The sequence below is a fragment of the Stenella coeruleoalba genome, assembly GCF_951394435.1.
Source record: "Stenella coeruleoalba genome assembly, chromosome: 4".
NCBI classification, from domain to species: domain Eukaryota; kingdom Metazoa; phylum Chordata; class Mammalia; order Artiodactyla; family Delphinidae; genus Stenella; species Stenella coeruleoalba.
Window position 1 is genome coordinate 85,268,148 of NC_137149.1, and position 22,452 is coordinate 85,290,599.

At 37.0% G+C, this 22,452-nt stretch overlaps 1 protein-coding gene across 1 annotated transcript in view; it reads right to left on the reverse strand.

Annotated features, from left to right (window-relative positions):
- Nucleotides 1-2,155: 2,155 nt before the first annotated feature.
- LOC307185500 (transmembrane protease serine 11C-like) overlaps nucleotides 2,156-22,452 on the reverse strand; it is a gene marked incomplete at its 5' end in the record, with an annotated part of 42,726 nt that continues 22,429 nt past the window's right edge. Inside the window, 5 exon segments of the mRNA XM_079919814.1 lie at nucleotides 2,156-2,361; nucleotides 3,400-3,418; nucleotides 3,422-3,556; nucleotides 3,558-3,663; nucleotides 4,873-4,978. Coding sequence (XP_079775940.1) covers nucleotides 2,168-2,361; nucleotides 3,400-3,418; nucleotides 3,422-3,556; nucleotides 3,558-3,663; nucleotides 4,873-4,978 — 560 coding nt within the window. The 3' untranslated portion in view covers nucleotides 2,156-2,167.

Consider the following 22,452-nt stretch of genomic DNA (forward strand, 5'->3'; position numbering starts at 1 on the left):
AAATGGTTTTTCCACCAGTGCACCTTTCCAAACTTTACCAATAAGCAATTGTTGAATTTGGTAGACACTTTCCAGCACTTATCTTACTTGACCTCTTGATGTCATGTGTCACTAACCATCCCCTTTTTTTCTGATCCCTGGACCCCCGTGAGACCAATTTTTTATGCTTTTCTGTCTTTCTGATCTTTCTTATCTCTTACTGTTAGCCCTTTAAAAGCATGTATACCTGAGTTCTGTTACTTAGCTGCTTCTTATTTTATATACTTTATCTGAGCTATTGTATCCATACTCATGAATTTAACTACCACCCAGATGACAATGACTTTTAGGTATATATCTCTAGACAAACTCTTTCCTGAGCTCAAGGTTTTTATTTACAGTGATATAATGGACATATGTACCTGGATATTCCACAGGCATCTCAAATTTAGCAAACCCCAAACTGAACTTTTACCCTCCTTAAACCTGCTTTTTCTCCTATATACCCTCTCTCCAGTTGCTCAGGGAATAATATAGAGTTAGCAGGTATAACTCCATTTTCTTCTTCCTCGTATCTAATCAGTCTCACAGTCCTGGTCACTCAACTGTCTTATGGTCTTTTCATTCTTACTGTGTCTTAGTTGAAGCCCTTATTACCTTTCACAGGCAAAATATTTTAATAGAGCCCACTATCTCTAGCTTTCTTGCTTCTAGTTCATCTGACACTCTGCGTGTATTGAATCTGGCAGTTAGAAAATCATTAGTAATCTTGGCTAGAATACTTTCAATGGACTAGTAGGGCAAACGTCTGCAAGCAATGGGTCAGTGAGTGAATAAATTGAGAATGTGAAACATTGTTGTAAACTATTCTTTAAAGATTTGACCAAGAAGGGAATAAGAAAGACAGAGTAGGATATATTAAAGGAGAGATCTAATAATGTTTGCAGAATATGTGGAAGACTGTATTAGAGTGGAAGTTTGGAAAATATGGGAAAAGTTCAAAATTAATGAAAAGTTCAAATACCTGTGTAGATGAAAACAGAGTGGATAAAGAACACAATGTAAGAGATTAGCTTTTCTTTTCTTCCTAATAGATTTATATTTGTACTTATCCTTACCTTCTAAGCTGAGGATGAACAAGTTTCTTCTACTATTCAATCAGGAAGGAAAGAAATTAAAGGAGTAGTTGCTGTCATTTTTTTTTTCTGGTTAGTAGTAGGAAATGTCATTTGCTAAGGAATATAAGGGCGTGGTGGGATACATTCAAAGAACATAATAAAAGTTTGACATAGCACCATAAAAGATGCATTAAAGGATTCTACAGCGTGTTAAGGACCCAGCTGTAACTACATGACACAAGGCTTTAGCTGTGCTCAGGAGATCGCATATAAAAGCAAATAAGGTAAATAGATTGCTATCTGTTTGGAGATTAGGATGGGTGTGGGGGAATTAGAAGATGGTGAAATCATTGAGGGGCTGTCAATAGAGTGGTTGAAATAATAAAACATGGGCTCTAGGCTGCACAAATTTAGAAGAGAGTCATGGGTTTGAGAGTGATGGACTGCGAGAAAATTGAGAGAAACAAGAATTTAAGTTTGTCATGACTTTGAAGAATAGGTTTAATGGGACAGTTGCGAAATGGGAATCTGTAATAAGAAATGATAATTATGTATTACAAGTGCTTGTTTGCATGTCTTCTAGCTCCTAGAGTACAAGAATAATGAGTAAATTGAATTGAATGAATAAAATAAGGGTCCTTCTGGATTTATCACTGATTCTGCCTGCTTAGATAACTTACAGTAATACTTTAGTAGTTCTAGGATGGGCATGAAGATGCTATATAAGGTTTGTCAAATAAATAAAACATTTAGGATGTTGGAGCCACCCTAAATCAAGAAAGCTCCATGATCCATATGTTTGTTGTTGGACCCAGTTGTGATTCCCAGTCAAAGAGGGCCAGTTGAACTAAAGTCACCAATGTTCAATTGCATCTCTTCATTGCTTATTCCAAGTTGAGTCTCATCCCCACTCCCATTCAAAGCTTCTTATAACAATAAGGGTGCTTTAGCTCTATAGTACTTTAATGAGACCTATCAGATAGCAATATAATTTTAATCAGGTACTTTGGCTAACGTAAATCTTTAAAAATTATCAGTCTTTTGAGACAATTGAACAGGTTAATTGGAAATTAAAAAACATATGAAAAAAACCTTTTTGAAAATGGAATAAGCAGATTTACCTGGCAGGCATCCACACTTCCCTTCAGGAACCGGGCACACAACATTCCGGGTTTGATTGCACCACCATATACCACTTTACTGTTGCAGGCCTTATTATCTATAATCTTCACTAATCCTTTCTGGAGTATATTAGGATTTGTTCCTAAAGGAAAAAATATATATATAACATTTGCTAAAGTCAATATTAATCTCTCTGGCCAGGTTATTAGTATCTAACACTATGTAAAATTTCCAAATCAATGTAAAACATGTTTTAATTAAACTTGTATTTGTGTGCTTTCTTAATAACAAAGAAGTAATGTTATGAATACACCAAGCTATTGTTAAAAATCATCACATTTAGAAATACTTAGTGTGTCCATCCATGTGTGATGGGATCGTTTTTACTTTTGAATTCTTTTGGAAGTTTATATTTATTACCTGTATGGTTTAGAAAACAAAACAAAAAATTCATATTCCAGAAATATACATTTTATGATCATTTTTAGATTTTCTACTGTTTGTGACTACAATTCTGAGTCTTGGAATTTTGTGGTTTATTTTTTTCTGCTTTCAAATGCATTTATGAACACAAACAGCCACTAAATCTTTACATTATTAGGGTCATGGTTTAAATGGTCTTTGCTCAAGTATTGCTTTGTCACAGAGAGCTACTCATTTTACCCTATCACAAATGTCCAAATCCCCTGTAGTTCTTACTTTTGCTATGGTACTTACCTGCATAAAATATGCTATGTAATCTACTTATTTATTGTATCTCGTGATTATTGTCTGTCTTTCTTTGCTAAGAATGTAAGCTTTGTAAGGGCAGGAATATTTGCCTATTTTATTCATTAATATATCCAAACGACCTAGGACAGTACTTGGAATAAAGGTCGTAATCAAAATAAATGTTTATTGAATGAGTGAATGAATAAATGAAATGGAGGAAAATGAATTACTTATTCAAATAATCATTTCTGTAAAAACTGCCATTCTTAAGGGAAATTAAGGTAAACAGTTCTATGAAATTGTAGTTTCTATATGAATGTTGTTGAGGATGATTTTCAACCCATTGCACATTACCTCCTTTAAAATGACCCAGAGAGAGAGAGTATTTCTCAGGTTTAGTTGTAATTCTGAGTATTTTTTTTGACTCCTAAAACTCAAACCATGTAACGATGGAAGGTTAGGAACTCACCATCAGACTTTAATGTTCCCTATCCAGTGACCACCACATCGGAACTGGGTGGGAATGCATAAGAAGCTTCTGGAAGACATGCTCTTCGGATGTTGCTTGTGTATAATACTGGTGAAGACAGATGCACAAGAGCAATGTCATTATCGTGTGCTGCTGGTGTAGTGGTAGTTTTCATGAATTATAATATCCTTGACACTTTGCTGTATTTGTGGATCACTTAAAAGAAGCCTCAAACTAACATTCCATTCTTTGGGATCCCTGGCCCTAAAGAAAATGAATTTATTTATTAAAAGTCCTGTATATTGGAGTTGTAGGAATTAATATCTTATATTTTTTAAAGAACTAGATAAGTTTTGAATTCTCATAGTGCATATAAGCATACAAAAGCAAAGCTATATGTAAGAAAAAAGTTAAAATGATAACATGAATAGACTTGGAATAACTCAATAAGCTCTATTTTAAAGGATAATTCATGTAAACTACATTTTATTCTTTTTTGTACAGAAAAGACTCAAGGGGATTTAGAAAGATAAATATAATAACACAAGATAATAAGATTAAATAAAAAGTGGGCAAGAATATGGGACAGAGTGAACTTGTAGAAATTAAGGAAATAGTCTAAATCCTCTTTTTTTTAAAATCCTCTTTTATATGCATTAAAAACTATAAATAGAAAATATTTCCGACTTTTACTATTACTTGTTAATCAAGGGTTGTACATTAAGCACTGAAAGTAGTACTGCCGGAACATTTTAAAACTCTCAAGTTTGGGAGGGATTTTTGTTTACATATAAAAACAATAAGTGCTATATAGAACCAACAGAAATTAGTGAAATGAACCATCAAACAAAAGGGTAAAAAACTTTTAGGTATAAAAAAAGTAAACTTTTGGTGTAATAATATATCCTTTAAAGAAATAATCATTTCAAGTAGAGATATAACATATATGGGAGGATGCAGGATGGATTCAAATACTTATGATTAAGTAAATATGACCAAATGTAATAATGATGAGAAAGGAATAGAAGACCCATATTCAATTTGGGATTTATAATTTCCTTATAAAATTGATTAAGTAGATTTAGCTTAGTGATTCTCAACTGAGAGCTATTTTGTCTTCCAAGAGACATTTGCTAATGTCTAGAGACACTTTTGGTTGTCAGTCTTGTCCTCTAGACACTGACATTTGGTGTTTAGAAGACAAGGATGCTCCTAAACATGCTATAATGCACAGGCTAGTCCCCTACCACGAAGAATTATTTGGTCCAAAAAGTAGTGCCACTGTTGACAACCCTGCTCTAGTCTGAATATATATATATATATTTTACTGATAATTCATTGAGTAATTTTGAGCTATACCTCACAATATTGTACAGCTGGAAGCATAGTTGTATGACTATATTCTTGAAAGATATGTACCAGACTTTTAGGTACTTGAGTGAATTTGAGGCCTTTAAGTGGTCCAGAGCTTACTTTAAGAAACAGTGAGTAGCAGTGACAAGCCAGCTGTTACTAATCAGAGTGGCTCCACATTGGTGGACATTGTTCTGTTGAAGGCTAGCTTGCCAGGGCCATTCCCCTTCGGGAGTTATTGTGTGCTGTCCTCAGCCTTTTCAAAATCGAGTCATTAGCATATAATATTGATACCACTTATGCATGCATTCCTATAGTAAACAACCTTCCTATAATATGGGTCACTGTTAACTTTTAACTGAGAAAAAACACAGTCTTGGAAAAGTCAGGACTAATTTACTAATGACATGAGATTTCCTGAGAATTCATTCAAAATAGATTGACATCTTCCTCCCCCATCCTCATCACTCACATACATCTTTTTGTGCGTGGTTCGGCCTTGCTATGACCTGTTGAAAGAGGTAGGTGGAATTAAATGTTTAAATTTGGAAGATAATTGCATAACAAATTACAAAGTTGCATGGGGAAATGTGTGCTTTTTAATTTTGTGAACAGTTGTTTAAAGCAATAATTGCTATTAAACATTCATAAGAAAGTGTGAATGAATGTCAATGTGAATGAGATATTGATGAGAGACAGAGTAGACAGAAATGTATTTGCATTCAAGTTACAACAAACAATACTTGGATAAAAGGAAAAACACATGAAGATAGCCAACACTTTTCCCAAAGTTATATGCTTCTCTGTATCAGGACTGTGCTTTAGTGTCAATTTAGATCCAGAGAAACTGCTAGACTCTTAAGTCTTTAAAGCAAATCTACAGTAATAGTGTAACTTCATTATTATTCTATCCATCTGACCCTCTCTCTGATTCTCGTGACTATCTCGTCTTACTCCAACTAAAGCACTGAGCTTGTCCCTTAACAGTTTATGGTACCTTTTGCTAGAGATCGTCAGCCTCACTAATAAATATTTTTAGAGGGCAAGAATCGTATCTTTAAATAAAAAGGTATCTCCAGAACCTACTGGAGAGAACCCATCACATAAAAGGAGCGCAAACAAGTTCTCAAATGTTTGTAGAAATGAAGTCTATATAGTGTAATCCATGAGACATCTTAAAATAAAAATATTTGACTGCAAAACCCTCTTCTGTATTAGGTTTGTTCCTAAGAATTTGGAGAGTGAATAAAATTTGCCAAAATCAATGCAGTGGGCGTAGATTAAGGTAGTGGTCTCAGTCAGTGTCAATTTTGCATACCACCTCCCATCCCCAGGAGTAATTTGGCAATATCTGGAGACATTTTTGGTTGTCATAACTGGGAGGGGGGCAGTATTGGGCTACTGGTATCTAGTGGGTAGAGGCCAGTAATCCTGCTAAAAATTCTATAATGCATGGGACTGTCCCTGAAACAAAGAATTATCTGGCCCAAAGCAGTAGTTAGGGTTGAGAAACTCTGAATTAAAGAAAGATGTTTGTATCAAGAATGAGAATATTTAAATTAATTGGAAAGGTTAGATGGTCAATTGCTTCACAGAGATGATGTTTGTTATATGTGACAAGATGTATCTTGAGGTATTCTCTCCTGAGGGTGGAAAGGATTAGAAGCACAGGGGAGGGACATGTAGACTTTTAAAAAACCTTCACTAGCCCTTTTTTAATCCCTAAGTTTGTATATTGCTTCTGATTCTAGACTGTTCTCTTTGATGAAACCCAAACTTCAGTTGTTAAGGCATCCTCTTGATAAACATCACTGAATTTGAATGGGACAGCACTCACACTGACTCACTAAGTGTGACTCCCTTTTCTTTCCCTCTTTCTATCCACTCCCTTATCAGGAATGCTACAGAGGATAAAGAAAATAATGCAGAATGTGAAGATATAAGCGTTCCTCCTGATCTTCCTTTCTGTTTGGACAACTCCTAAAGGAAGTTGGCTTTTACTCAACTTCCTTCAGAGGAATGTAAAAACGAAGATGATAATCTGTGGGCTAGGAGAACCTCCCCTGGGTGACTGTACTTCTCTGTTTCTGCTGTTACTCAGAATTTTAATCTAATTTATATCCATGCACCAATCTTTATTCTGAGTTTTTATTTACTCATGATTGTTATGTCTGTTAAGCTTTTAGCCACCACCTCTGCAGTACTACCTTGTTATTACCTCTGCCAAAATCTTACCTGGCACCTTAGAGCTTTTGTTATGTCGAAAGAGGTCATCTGACAAATTTCAAGGATTTAAGGAATAAAATGAAGAGTCTCTGGGTGATACTTACCAAAAAATCAGATAATCTACCAAGCTCTTACAGTCTCGCTACATTTCTAACTTCTACTCCATCAGCTATTACTGCATTAAAAAAATTTTTTTATCAAAGTATAGTTGATTTACAATGTTGTGTTAATTTCTGCTGTACAGCAAAGTGACTCAGTTTTATATATATATTCTTTTTCATATTCTTTTCCATTATGGTTTATCACATGATATTGAATATAGTTCCTTGTGCTATACAGTAGGACCTTGTTGTTTATCCTATTACTGCACTTTAATATACTTTACGTCACATGCCGAACTCTATTCTCTTCAACACTGTTCGATTTTTCTTGCCTACCTCTCCCTTCTCCCTTCTTATTTAAATTAAAATCTCAGATAAACCAAGGCAAATTCAGGATACTGGTCTGGATGGTTGTTTAGTGTCCCAGATGGGGGGATGGACAAATTGGCTAATCTCTTTCTTACCACTGCTTTTATTTCTGTGTTGACTACCTCTCTCTACCAACCTGACAAATTCCTAATTGTGGATTTTGATCATATCAGCACTGAAGATTTTAACTGGAATAATTGACTTAAAAACGTCTTATTAGTTGCTTAAGCGTTGTTCAGTCAAAATATATCACAGAGAAAAACAATCTAATACAGATTTGTGTTTAAGTTTTGGCCAGGTTGCTCAGAAATAACCGTGATGTGACTGAGGGATAGCAAGAGCCATTGGGGTCGGTGTCACCTGGCTCTGGAGAGCAATTCCTCTAATCCAGTTGCTCCAATCAACCTCAGATAAGAGGAGTGCTTCTCCTGACAGTGTGCTCCAGGTTCTAGCAACCTTGGGGATCACATTTCCCAAAGCGGCTAGTGGGAGAGTAGAAACAGAATGCCTTGGCCAGCAAGCAGCTGCTTGCATGTAAGGCAGCTGACTTAAACTTGGCTTCTAGGATCAGAATTCCACAGTGAGTTCCTAGGCCTGAAGTTTTCATCGGCAGAGTAGAAAATGCAAAGGGCTGACATCTTTTGAGTGCTTATCATGAGCATATACTCTTTTAAGTACTTTACTTGTACCTTCTTTTATCATCACAATAGCTTGGAACGGAAGGTTTGAGAAGTTAAATAACCTGTGTAAATTCATCCAGTTAGGAAGTGCTAGATCTGGGGCTCAAAACTAATGTGTAGCTAGTTTTAGAGTCTAAGTTCTTAATTATCACTGCAGTCCTTAGATCCCCTCTGCCATCATGGCATGAGATAATGTGTTCCTCATTTTAAGTCCATGATATCAGTCAAAGACCATCTACAGTCACCTTCATACGAGTTTCCAGAAGAAAGGTTCCCATTACACCTTTACGGATACCACATTGACTCTCAAGTGGAGGGTTGGTTTTTTTTTTCCATCTAAGGAATTTCTTACTAGAAAATAACTCTTTATTAGTGAACTTACATGTATTGAGAGGATTTTCTGCTGTTGGCATTGCAATGTCTAAAAGTCAAGGGGGAAGAAAAGGGAAATAGTTACATTTATGAACACATTTTGTTTTAATATTAATTCATATTAATTATTTGGTTTTGGAGAACACATTTTTCTTTAGGCATAATCATTTTATTCAATCCTGACTATGTAATTTCTATGTTCATAGATTAGCATAGAGAGTAATAAAATCTTAGTATTTATTATTCTGTTTCTAAAAAGACTCTCAAGTTCCCCATCACAAGATATTTAAAAAAGAGGTCTGGGTTCTAGAAAGTACTAAAATATATGAAAAATGGTAATCTTTCACCGCATCTTGAATACAAACCACCAGATACTAAATGCATTTGACACTTTTTAATGCCATTTTAAATACTCTTGGCCCATCTTATCCCAGTCACAGTATGGTGACCTAGTCCACACAGATCTGGATCTTCTCTACTCAGGAGTAACAAATGCCCTTCTCAAGTCAGCACCTAGGACTTCTCACTTTCTGCTAGAAGGAACCCACCGGACATTCCAAGATGGACAATAGGAGATGTGGGAGGTAACTGTTGGAGCCAGAATTGGCTGAGAGCTGATGGACAAATGCTTCCCCCTTTAGTCACAGGGGAACACAGTTCTGAAATACAATTAGTAAGGTCCTACCAGATGGAGCTAGAGTTGCCGCTAGTGATGACCAACTTCCTCTCCCCATTTTACTATTTCTGTCCTTTACTCTTTCTCAAATCAACTACTGAATGCAAGTCTCTGTCTCAGGCTCTGCTTTTGAGGAAACAGATTAAGACACTCAAATAACTACATACCAGAACAAATAATGCTTGTAGTTAGGAGAGAGTACATAAATTTTATAGTTAGTGCATTTCTCGGTGTTGTGTGCATTTTGCTCATTTAAAAATAAATACATTTTGTGCAGTAAATTTCAATTATTCAGAACATTCAATTAAGCATGCCATTCCATTTCTCATTCATTTTGGATAAAAATATATTTTAAGAAGAGGGTACACTTCAACATTGTCTACTCATTCCTAGACATCTAGGGAATATTATAGAGTGAGATTTACTCCTGATAATTTTGGTATGGGCCCCACATCTATGGAGAATGGCAAACCTGTTTAATTCATGTGCAAAGTGTGTGAGGAGAGGGTAAGTGAATTACAATTATGTCCCAAGTTTCAGATGCAGAGAACTGTAAATCCAGTAGCCATTTCGACTTATGAGTTTCTCTTCAAAAAGAAATCACCAGTTACTCTATAACTTAAATACTGTAAATGTCAAAGTAGGTTCATTTTTATTATGTTCTTGGATTTCTATAAATCCAGGAGGGAGTATCCAGTTATGTATGCCAATTACAATTACACACTCTTGTATTAGGTTGCACAAAAAATCAGAGAGACAAAAGAATCCTTTACCAGAAAGTCAACCTGTCTGAACAAAAAGGCAGGAGCAATTCAGCAGTCAGAAGGACTAGGAGTAAATATGTGCCACACCTACTTAAACTGATGGCATATTTCTGTCTAATCGTTTATGTCTGCTTTCCAGAGGCTAATTTTTATTCAACATGATATCAGTAGAGTTTGATTTTGAGCTTTGTGTGGTTGGTAAAATGTATCAAACCATATCAAGATTTTGGGAAATAATTAAACTACTATGACTCTACTGGAAAAATGTTAATTCCTATATCTTAAAAACTAATTATTTAGAAACCCTACTTTGTTCACAGACTTTCTTCTTCCTTTGAGGTTTTCTTAACTGATGCATGACTTTTTTTTTTTAAGGTATGATTAACACTACAAAAGTTACAGCTTTATTCTGATATGGCCTCAGTACCTAATTTACTTTTGTATTTTTTAATACATCTTTATTGGAGTATAATTGCTTTACAATGTTGTGTTAGTTTCTGTTGTACAACAAAGTGAATCACCTATATGTATACATATATCCCCTTATCCCCTCCCTCTTCAGCCTCCCTCTCACCCTCCCTATCCCACCCCTCTAGGTGGTCACAAAGCACCGAGCTGATCTCCCTGTGCCATGCGGCTGCTTCCCACTAGCTACCTATTTTACATTTGGTAGAGTACATATGTCAATGCTACTCTCTTACTTCGTCCCAGCTTCCCCTTCTCACCCAGTGTCCTCAATTCTGTTCTCTACATCTGCGTCTTTATTCCTGCCCTGCCACTAGGTTCATCAGTACCGTTTTTTAAGATTCCACATATGTGCATTAGCAATGCATGACTTTCTAAAGAGAAGAAATGTTTTTGAGCGAGAACTTACATTTAATAGTTGTATTATTTCAAAGCTTAATACAGTAACTATCACTTGGTTAGGTGGAAGACAGGTACCACGAATGGGGAAATGACTTAAGCTGTCATTGTTTTCGACTGAGTCACTGCTCCGGAAGTTTGTGTGTCCTTCCTTTTATAAATTATTTTTAATTTAACATCTTTATTGGAGTATAATTGCTTTACAGTGGTGTGTTAGTTTCTGCTGTATAACAAAGTGAATCAGTTATACATATACATATATCCCCATATTTCCTCCCTCTTGTATCTCCCTCCCACCCTCCCTATCCCACCTCTCTAGGTGGTCACAAAGCACCAAGCTGATCACCCTGTGCTGTGCGGCTGCTTCCCACTAGCCATCTATTTTACATTTGGTAGTGTATATATGTCCATGCCACTCTCTCATTTCATCTCATCTTACGCTACCCCCTCCCGTGTTCTCAAGTCCATTCTCTACGTCTATGTCTTTTTTAATTTAATTTTATTATTATTATTATTTTTTAACATCTTTATTGGAGTATAATTGCTGTACAATGGTGTGTTAGTTTCTGCTTTATAACAAAGTGAATCAGTTATACATATACATATTTTCCCATATCGCTTCTCTCTTGCAGTTCCCTCCCTCTCACCCTCCCTCTCCCATCCCTCTAGGTGGTCACAAAGCACCGAGCTGATCTCCCTGTGCTATCCGGCTGCTTCCCACTAGCTATCTATTTTACGTTTGGTAGTGTATATATGTCCATACCATTCTCTCACTTTGTCACAGCTTACCCTTCCCCCTCCCATATCCTCAAGTCCATTCTCTAGTAGGTCTCTGTCTTTATTCCTGTCTTGCCCCTAGGTTCTTCATGACCTTTTTTTTTTTCTTAGATTCTATATATATGTGTTAGCATATGGTATTTGTTTTTCTCTTTCTGACTTACTTCACTCTGTATGACAGACTCTAGGTCCATCCACCTCACTACAAATAACTCAATTATGGTTCTTTTTAAGGCTGAGTAATATTCCATTGTATATACGTGCCACAGCTTCTTTATCCATTCATCTGTTGATGGACACTTAGGTTGCTTCCATGTCCTGGCTATTGTAAATAGAGCTGCAATGAAACTTTTGGTACATGATCTTTTTGAATTATGGTTTTCTCAGGGTATATGCCCAGTAGTGGGATTCCTGGGTCATATGGCAGTTCTATTTTTGGTTTTTTAAGGAACCTCCATACTGTTCTCCATAGTGGCTGTATCAATTTACATTCCCACCAAAAGTGCAAGACTGTTCCCTTTTCTCCACACCCTCTCCAGCATTTATTGTTTCTAGATTTTTTTGATGATGGCCATTCTGACTGGTGTGAAATGATATCTCATTGTAGTTTTTAGTTGCATTTCTCTAATGATTAATGATGTTGAGCATTCTTTCATGTGTTTGTTGGCAATCTGTATATCTTCTTTGCAGAAATGTCTATTTAGGTCTTCTGCCCATTATTGGATTGGGTTGTTTGTTTTGTTGAGTTGAGCTGCATGAGCTACTTGTAAATTTTGGTGATTAATCCTTTGTCATTTGCAAATATTTTCTCCCATTCTGAGGGTTGTCTTTTGATCTTGTTTATGGTTTCCTTTGCTGTGCAAAAGCTTTTAAGTTTCATTAGGTCCCATTTGTTTATTTTTGTTTTTATTTCCATTTCTCTAGGAGGTGGGTCAAAAAGGATCTTGCTGTGATTTATGTCATAGAGTGTGCTGCCTATGTTTTCGTCTAAGAATTTTATACTTTCTGGCCTTACATTTAGTTCTTTAATCCATTTTGAGTTTACATTTGTGTGTGGGGTTAGGGAGTGTTCTAATTTCATACTTTTACATGTACCTGTCCAGTTTTCCCAGCACCACTTATTGAAGAGTCTGTCTTTTCTCCCCTGTATATTCTTGCCTCCTTTATCAAAGATAAGGTGACCATATGCGCATGGGTTTATATCTGGGCTTCCTATCCTGTTCCATTGATCTTTATTTCTGTTTTTGTGCCACTACCATACTCTCTTGATTACTGTAACTTTGCAGTATAGTCTGAAGTCGGGGAGCCTGATTCCTCCAGCTCCATTTTTCATTCTCCAGATTGCTTTGGCTATTCGGGGTCTTTTGTGTTTCCATACAAATTGTGAAATTTTTTGTTGTAGTTCTGTGAAGAATGCCATTGGTAGTTTGATAGGGATTGCATTAAATCTGTAGATTGCTTTGGGTAGTAGAGTCTTTTTCACAATGTTGATTCTTCCAATCCAAGAACATGGTATACCTCTTCATCTATTTGCATCATCTTTAATTTCTTTCATCAGTGTCTTATAGTTTTCTGCATATAGGTCTTTTGTCTCCTTAGGTAGATTTATTCCTAGATATTTTATTCTTTTTGTTGTAATGGTAAATGGGAGTGTTATCTTGATTTCAGATTTTCATCATTAGTGTATAGGAATGCCAGAGATTTCTGTGCATTAATTTTGTATCCTGCTACTTTACAAATTCATTGATTAGCTCTAGTACTTTTCTGGTAGCATCTTTAGGATTCTCTATGTATAGTATCATGTCATCTGCAGTGACAGCTTTACTTCTTCTTTTCCGATTTGGATTCCTTTTATTTCCTTTTCTTCTCTGATTGCTGTGGCTAAGACTTCCAAAACTGTGTTGAATAATAGTGGTGACAGTGGGCAACCTTGTCTTGTTCCTGATCTTATTGGAAATGGTTTCAGTTTTTCACCATTGAGGATGATGTTGGCTGTGGGTTTGTCATATATGGCCTTTATTACGTTGATAAAAGTTCCCTCTATGTCTACTTTCTGCAGGGTTTTTATCATAAATGGGTGTTGAATTTTGTTGAAAGCTTTCTCTGCATCAATTGAGATGATCATATGGCTTTTCTCCTTCAATTTGTTAATATTGTGTATCACATTGATTGATTTGTGTATATTGAAGAATCCTTGCATTCCATGAATAAACCCCAGTTGATCATGGTGTCTGATCCTTTAATGTGCTGTTGGATTCTGTTTGCCAGCATTTTGTTGAGGAATTTTGCATCTATGTTCATCAGTGATATTGGCCTGTAGTTTTCTTTCTTTGTGACAGCCCCGGCCCCGGCGGGTGAGCAGACAAGCCTCTCGGGCTGGTGAGTGCCGGTCGGCACCGATCCTCTCCTCTGTGCGGGAATCTCTCCACTTTGCCCTCCGCACCCCTGTTGCTACACTCTGCTCTGTGGCTCTGAAGCTTCCCCCCTCTGCCACCTGCAGTCTGCGCCTGTGAAGGGGCTTCTAGTGTGTGGAAACCTTTCCTCCTTCACAGCTCCCTCCCACTGGTGCAGGTCCTGTCCCTATTCTTTTGTCTCTGTTTTTTCTTTTGCCCTAGCCAGGTACGTGGGGAGTTTCTTGCCTTTTGGGAGGTCTGAAGTCTTCTGGCAGTGTTCAGTAGGTGTTCTATAGGAGCAATTCCAAGTGTAGATGTATTTCTGATGTATCTGTGGGGAGGAAGGTGATCTCCGCGTCTTACTCTTCCACTATCTTGAAGCTCTGGTAATTCTATTTTTAGTTTTTTAAGGAACCTCCATACTGTCCTCCATAGTGGCTGTATCAATTTACATTCCCACCAACAGTGCAAGAGGGTTCTCTTTTCTCCACACCCTCTCCAGCATTTGTTGTTTGTAGATTTTCTGACAATACCCATTCTAACTGGTGTGAGGTGATACCTCATTGTAGTTTTGATTTGCATTTCTCTAATAATTAGTGATGTTGAGCAACTTTTCATGTGCTTCTTGGCCTTGTGTATGTCTACTATGGAGAAATGTCTATTTAGGTCTTCTACCCATTTTTGGATTGGGTTGTTTGTTTTTTTAATATAGAGCTGCATGAGCTGTTTATATATTTTGGAGATTAATCATTTGTCCGTTGATTCGTTTGCAAGTATTTTCTCCCATTCTGAGGGTTGTCTTTTTATCTTGTTTATGGTTTCCTTTGCTGTGCAAAAGCTTTGAAATTTCATTAGGTCACATTTGTTTATTTTTATTTCCATTACTCTAGGATGTGGATCAAAAAAGATCTTGCTGTGATTTATGTCAAAGAGTGTTCTTCCTATGTTTTCCTCTAAGAGTTTTATAGTGTCCGGTCTTAAATTTAGGTCTCTGATCCATTTTGTGTTGATTTTTGTGTATGGTGTTAGGGAGTGTTCTAATTTCAATCTTTTACATGTAGCTGCCCAGTTTTCTCAGCACCACTTATTGAAGGACTGTCTTTTCTCCATTGTATACTGTTGCCTCCTTTGTCATAGATTAGTTGACCATAGGTGAGTGGGTTTATCTCTGGGCTTTCTATCTTGTTCCATTGATCTATGTTTCTGTTTTTGTGCCAGTACCATATTGTCTTGATTACTGTACCTTTGTAGTATAGTCTGAAGTCAGGGAGCCTGATTCCTCTAGCTCCATTTTTTTCCCTCAAGACTGCTTTGGCTATTCGGGGTCTTTTTTGTCTCCATACAAATTTTAAGATTTTTTTGTTCTAGTTCTATAAAAAATGCCATTGGTAATTTGATAGGGATTGCATTGAATCTGTAGATTGCTTTGGGTAGTATAGTCATTTTCACAATATTGATTCTTCCATTCCAAGAACATGGTATATGTCTCCATCTGTTTGTATCATCTTTAATTTCTTTCATCAGTGTCTTAAAATTTTCTGCATACAGGTCTTTTTCCTCCCTAGGTAGGTTTATTCCTAGATATTTTATTCTTTTTGTTGCAATGGTAAATGGGAGTGTTTTCTTAATTTCACTTTCAGATTTTTCTTCATTAGTGTATACGAATGCAAGAGATTTCTGTGCATTAATTTTGTATCCTGCAACTTTATCAAATTTATTGATTAGCTCTAGTAATTTTCTGGTGGCATCTTTAGGATCCTCTATGTATAGTATCATGTCATCTGCAAACAGTGACAGTTTTACTTCTTCTTTTCCAGTTTGGATTCCTTTTATTTCTTTTTCTTCTTTGTTTGCTGTGGCTAGGACTTCCAAAACTATGTTGAATAATAGTGCTGAGAGTGGACATCCTTGTCTTGTTCCTGATCTTAGAGGAAATCATAGGCAGAACATTCTATGACATAAATCACAGCAAGATCCTTTTTGACCCACCTCCTAGAGAAATGGAAGGAAAACCAAAAGTAAACAAATGGGACCTAATGAAACTTAAAAGCTTTTGCACAGCAAAGGAAAACATAAACAAGACAAAAAGACAACCCTCAGAATGGGAGAAAATATTTGCAAATGAAGCAACTGACCAAGTATTAATCTCCAAAATTTACAAGCAGCTCATGCAGCTCATTATCAAAAAAACAACCAACTTAATCCAGATAAGGGCAGAAGACCTAAACAGATATTTCTCCAAAGAAGATATACAGATTGCCAACAAACACATGAAAGCATTCTCAATATCATTAATCACTTGAGAAATGCAAATCAAAACTCCAATGAGAGGGCTTCCCTGGTGGCACAGTGGTTGGGAATCCGCCTGCCGATGCGGGGGACACGGGTTCGTGCCCCAATCTGGGAGGATTCCATGTGCTGCGGAGCGGCTAGACCCATGAGCCATGGCCGCTGGGCCTGCACGTCTGGAGCCTGTGCTCCGTGACGGGAGAGGCCGGGGCAGTGAGATGCCCGCCTACAGAAAAAACAAAAAAACAAAAAAACAAACTACAATTAGATATCATCTCACAGTGTTCAGAGCAGCCATCATCAAAAAATCTACAAACAATAAATCCTGGAGAGGGTGTGGAGAAAAGGGAACCCTCTTGCACTGCTGGTGGGAATGTAAATTGATATGGCCACTATGGAGAACAGTATGGCGGTTCCTTAAAAAACTAAAAATAGAACTACCATACGACCCAGCAATCCCACTACTGGGCATATACCCTGAGAAAACCATAATTCAAAAAGAGTCATGGAGCTTCCCTGGTGGCGCAGTGGTTGGGAGTCTGCCTGCTGATGCGGGGAACGCGGGTTCGTGCCCCGGTCCGGGAGGATCCCACATGACGCGGAGCGGCTGGGCCCGTGGGCCATGGCCGCTGAGCCTGCGCATCCAGAGCCTGCGCGTCCGGAGCCTGTGCTCCGCAATGGGAGAGGCCGCGGCAGTGGGAGGCCCGCGTACCACAAAAAAAAAAAAAAAAAAGAGTCATGTACCACAAAGTTCATTGCAGGTCTATTTACAATAGCCAGGACATGGAAGCAACCTAAGTGTCCATCAACAGATGAATGGATAAAGAAGATGTGGCACATATACACAATGGAATATTACTCAGCCATGAAAAGAAACGAAATTGAGTTACTTGTTATGAGGTGGATGGACGTAGAGTCTGTCATACAGAGTGAAGTAAGTCAGAAAGAGAAAAACAAATACTGTATGCTAAAACATACATATGGAATCTAAAAAAGCAAAACAAAAGAAAAAATGGTCATGAAGAACCTAGGAGCAGGATGGGAATAAAGATGTAGACTTACTAGAGAATGGACTTGAGGACAAGGGAAGGGGGATGGTAAGCTGGGATAAAGTGAGAGAGTGTCATGGACATGTATACACTACCAAATGTAAAATAGATAGCTAGTGGGAAGCAGCTGCATAGCCTAGGGAGATCAGCTCAGTGCTTTGTGATCACCTAGAGGGGTGGGATAGGGATGGTGGGAGGGAGGGAGACGCAAAAGGGAGGAGATATGGAGATATATGTGTATGTATAGCTGATTCACTTTGTTATAACTCAGAAAGTAACACACCATTGTACAGCAATTATACTCAATAAAGATGTTAAAAAAAATAGTATGGTACTGGCACAAAACTAGAAATATAGATCAATGGAGCAGGATAGAAAGCCCAGAGATAAACCCATGCACATATGGTCACCTTATTTTTGATAAAGGAGGCAAGAATATACAATGGAGAAAAGACATCCTCTTCAATTAGTGGTGCTGGGAAAACTGGACAGCTCCATGTAAAAGAATGAAATTAGAACACTTCCTAACACGATACACAAAAATAAACTCACAATGGATTAAAGACCTAAATGTAAGGCCAGACACTATAAAACTCTAGAGGAAAACATAGGCAGAACACTCTATGACATAAATCACAGCAAGGACATTTTTACCCACATCCTAGAGAAACGGAAATAAACAAATGGGACCTAATGAAACTTCAAAGCTTTTGCACAGCAAAGGAAACCATAAACAAGATGAAAAGACAACCCTCAGAATGGGAGAAAATATTTGCAAGTGAAGCAACTGACAAAGGATTAATCTCCAAAATTTACATGCAGCTCATGGAGCTCAATATCAAAAAAACAAACAACCCAATCCAAAACTGGGCAGAAGACCTAAATACACATTTCTCCAAAGAAGATATACAGGTTGCCAACAAACACATGAAAGGATGCTCAACATCACCAATCATTAGAGAAATGCAGATCAAAACTACAATGAAATATGATCTCACAGTGGTCAGAATGGCCATCATCAAAAAATCTACAAACAAATCCTGGAGAGGGTGTGGAGAAAAGAGAACCCTCTTGCACTGTTGGTGGGAATGCAAATTGATACAGCCACTATGGAGAACAGTATGGAGGTTCCTAAAAAACTAAAAATAGAACTACCATATGACCCAGCAGTCCCACTACTTGGCATATACCCTGAGAAAACCATAATTCAAGAAGAGTCATGTACCACAATGTTCATTGCAGCACTGCTTACAATAGCCAGGACATGGAAGCAACCTAAGTGTCCATTAACAGATGAATGGATAAAGAAGATTTGGCACATATATACTATGGAATATTACTCAGCCATAAAAAGAAATGAAATTGAGTTGTTTGTAGTCAGGTGGATGGACCTAGAGTTTGTTATACAGAGTGAAGTAAGTCAGAAAGAGAAAAACAAATACCATATGCTAACACATATATATGGAATCTAAGAAAAAAAAAAAGGTTCTGAAGAACCTAAGGGCAGGACAGGAATAATGATGCAGACATTGAGAATGGACTTCAGGGCATGGGGAGTGGGAAGGGTAAGGTGGGACAAAGTGAGAGTGTGACATGGACATATATACACTACCAAATGTAAAATAAATACCTAGTGAGAAGAAGCTGCATAACACAGGGATATCAGCTCTGTGCTTTGTGAACACCTAGAGGGGTGGGATAGGGAGGGTGGGAGGGAGATGCAAGAGGGAGGAGATATGGGGATATATGTATATGTATAGCTGATTCACTTTGTATAAAGCAGAAACTAACACACCATTGTAAAGCAATTATACTCCAATAAAGATGTTAAAAAAAAAAGTTCAGGATTCATTTCAGGTATCCTGGATCTAAATTGGCAAGATGAATCTAGAACTCCACTAAATAAAATCTGTTGGGGTCTGGTCTACTAAGCCTATTTTGATCGAGTCTCAGTCATTCTACATGGATGTAGCAGGTAGTCCAGGCAAGTAACTGAATTGGCCCACTAGATGGAGTGTCTTAGTGTTAAGCATTTAAAATTAGTGCCTGTCTATCAAAAATAACCAATATAAATTATAATGTTTTTCCTTTTATAGAGATTAGAAAATAAGGATTATTCATTTGGAAGAACATTCTTGTTTTACAGATAATTCTGTGACAGTATGTGTTGTGTGCCCTATTGATAGCAAGTCCTTTAATGCAATGACTATTAATAATTTTTAAATTCTCTTAAAGTATCTGGACTGTGTCTAATAGCTGTATCATTCAATAATATATATATTTCAAGCTTGCATTTGAAAAATACTTAAAGAAAGAGAACATGTCTCTGGGAAACAGTATACTTTAACAAAATGTCCTCTAGAAGTTATCAAAGAATGATTGGTTAAAGTTGGTTAAAACATGGTACAAATGAAGCCATGCAGTGTCTCAGGATCAAGTCACATGAAAAAGCTGTGTTCTACTAGCATCATTTATATCTCAGTGTTGCCCAGCGACACACAAATGAGTGCTAGGCCAGAGCTTCATTCCTTTTCTTGTAAAACCCTTAACAGTGGGTCAGGACCGTCATCCTTGTGTATGAATTTCTATCACTGTCACATAATTTGAGTTTTTACTTTAACCAGTTATGATTTAGCATAAGTATTTAAACTATTTTTCATGCTTAATCAGTAAATGATTAAGTGTAGCAGCAGGTACAAGGCATTTTTCTGTAGGAAATAATAAATATTTTTTAAAACAAGGTACAGTCATATCCTTAAGTATGCCCATTAAAGTTATGAGCATTCAACTTTATAAGGCATTTCATTAAAACTCTCACTTCAGCTTATGAGGCATTTCTTTGTTTTTACAAAGAATGACTTAGATTTTTCCTTCCAAAGCTTCCAGGAGAGAAACACCATGTGGTCATCCTTGCAGTTGTGTAGTTGGTAGATCTAGTCTAGCATTACATTTTCTTCTTAGCTGCTGGCTTGATAGTTTACGGCAGTGACAGTCAAGTGCATCATGCTGTGAGGTCAACTTGTTTGGTGGGATATCACTTGCATTGCTTTACTTGTTCTTTTCTTTCTTTTTTTGCATTAAAGTTCGCACAACATTAAGTATCACATGTATGTTCTGTTTTTTTTTGCATTAAAGTTTGCATAAACATTAAGTATCACATGTATGTTCTGCCTGTTAAGCTATAAAATAACAAGATCATGTAAGCATGATCTTATAATTTATAAAGGAAATAATTTATAAAGTATTGATTGTGTTAACTAATCTTAACTATTGAGGTTATCATCTCTATTTTTAAAATAATGTGATATTGTTTAAGGATAAAGTATAAGTGAATATAAATTCAGGGGTTTGGGAATGCATAAAAACTTTCACCACTGAACTCAATGGTATTAGGTTAAGAAATTTGCCATTTGAGAGATTTTTCTGGAAAATATTCTATTATGGGCAGAGGAAAACTATTCCATCAATGCTTTTTCTAGGCTTTATGCCTGGTAGTCAATTTGAAAATTCTCTGATCTAGTAAGTTTAGAATTGATGGAGAAAATACTTATCTCTCACCGAAGAATACACTGTAAATACTGATTGCTAGTACCTAGGAAGATAGTAGCAGTGTCATTTCCCTGGAATTCAAGAGTGAGTGGAAAATTAAATTGCATATTATGTTCACAGGTCTTAATAATTGAAGCACTCTTTGCATCTTAAATCTGGGGATAGCAGTGCCTACTAGCAGCGTACATGTGCCAAACTTGCCATCAGCCTTCCTCAGTTGGGGTTCTGTAAGGGAATTAAGCTGTAAAGTCCTAGGTGGCTTTTGTTCTAATGAAACTTCTCTTCTATGCATCTGGAACATCTCTATTATGCACCAATGATACACAGTTTATGCATATCATTATTCTATATGCCCTCTTTCTAGGCATAATCATATGGGAACACTGGTATTGTATTCAGGCATTCATTGTAACTAATAGCACTGGCCAGTGATGTCTTTTTCCTCTATGTTAGCAGCTTGTATGAAAATGAAATCCACAACCTTGACATACTTAGGAGCAGGCGCTAAGCAACCAAACTAACCAGGCAGCATAAGAAGGTCAGGCTATTCAATAAGATGCTGTGACAGCAACCTTGGCTACCTAAATAAGCTTTCATAAATCCCTAAGCCAGAGACCCATTTATGTGTTGACTAACGAAGGTTCATAATCTCTTTAAGAGCTGTCTTAAATGTGAGCTTTGTGTTAACTCACTTCATTGTGGTTTTGGAGGCCTGGCCCAGTCGGCTTCTGAGTTTGATCTTGCATCTGTGAATGCCCAGTCAGTTTCATGAGACGTCTAGCTTCTGATCAGAAGTGAAGGAGGAGAGATAAGGAGTTTCTAGGGAACAGGTAGAGGCTAAGACATTACCAAAGCACTGCATGTACTTAAGAGTATTACACTTATCAGTCACTGCTCTCCATAAACTTGTTGATGGCATTATAATAAATAAAACTACTGAGGAAAACCATAAACCTAGGAAATACCTCCCAGAAAGTCTGTTTTCCTGGGATCCTACATAATGTTCTTAAAGTTTGGAGGAATACCAGGAATATAATGCTGTTTCTTTACTATGTGAGTTCATGGTTTTAGCAGATGAGTTTCCAAAAATATATCTTTGGTGGTTGATTCTCTGTAAATCAGAGAACTGCTTTATTTCTCCGTGTTTTTTTAAGGTAATCACACGTAGCTGTGTGAGAAGGAAGGTTCTAAGACAAAGCGTCTAATATAACCCGAGGAGAGTCACATTTCAACAACATGATGGATTTTTATCCAGGAGAAGCATGTTCAGGTTTTGCTTTTTGATCCTTTTGATGTTCCAGACAAATGAACACTCGGACTAGATTTTTTTTTCATAAACCTTTAGTCCTTCAGTCCTTCCTGTAGGGATAGGATACTTTTCTGCCCTTGATCAAATTTGTTGTAGCAGAGAACTGATAGCCTAGCTTAGATATGCCAGGCATTGGCTATACATTTATCAAGATCAGGGAGACACTGATTATCCTGGGAATGGAGGACATGTGTCACTATCTTTTAGAAGCCATCTTTCACAATATTGTTATGTGACCAATAATAAGAATTAGATTGGATATAAGAGAGAGATGAAATCCAT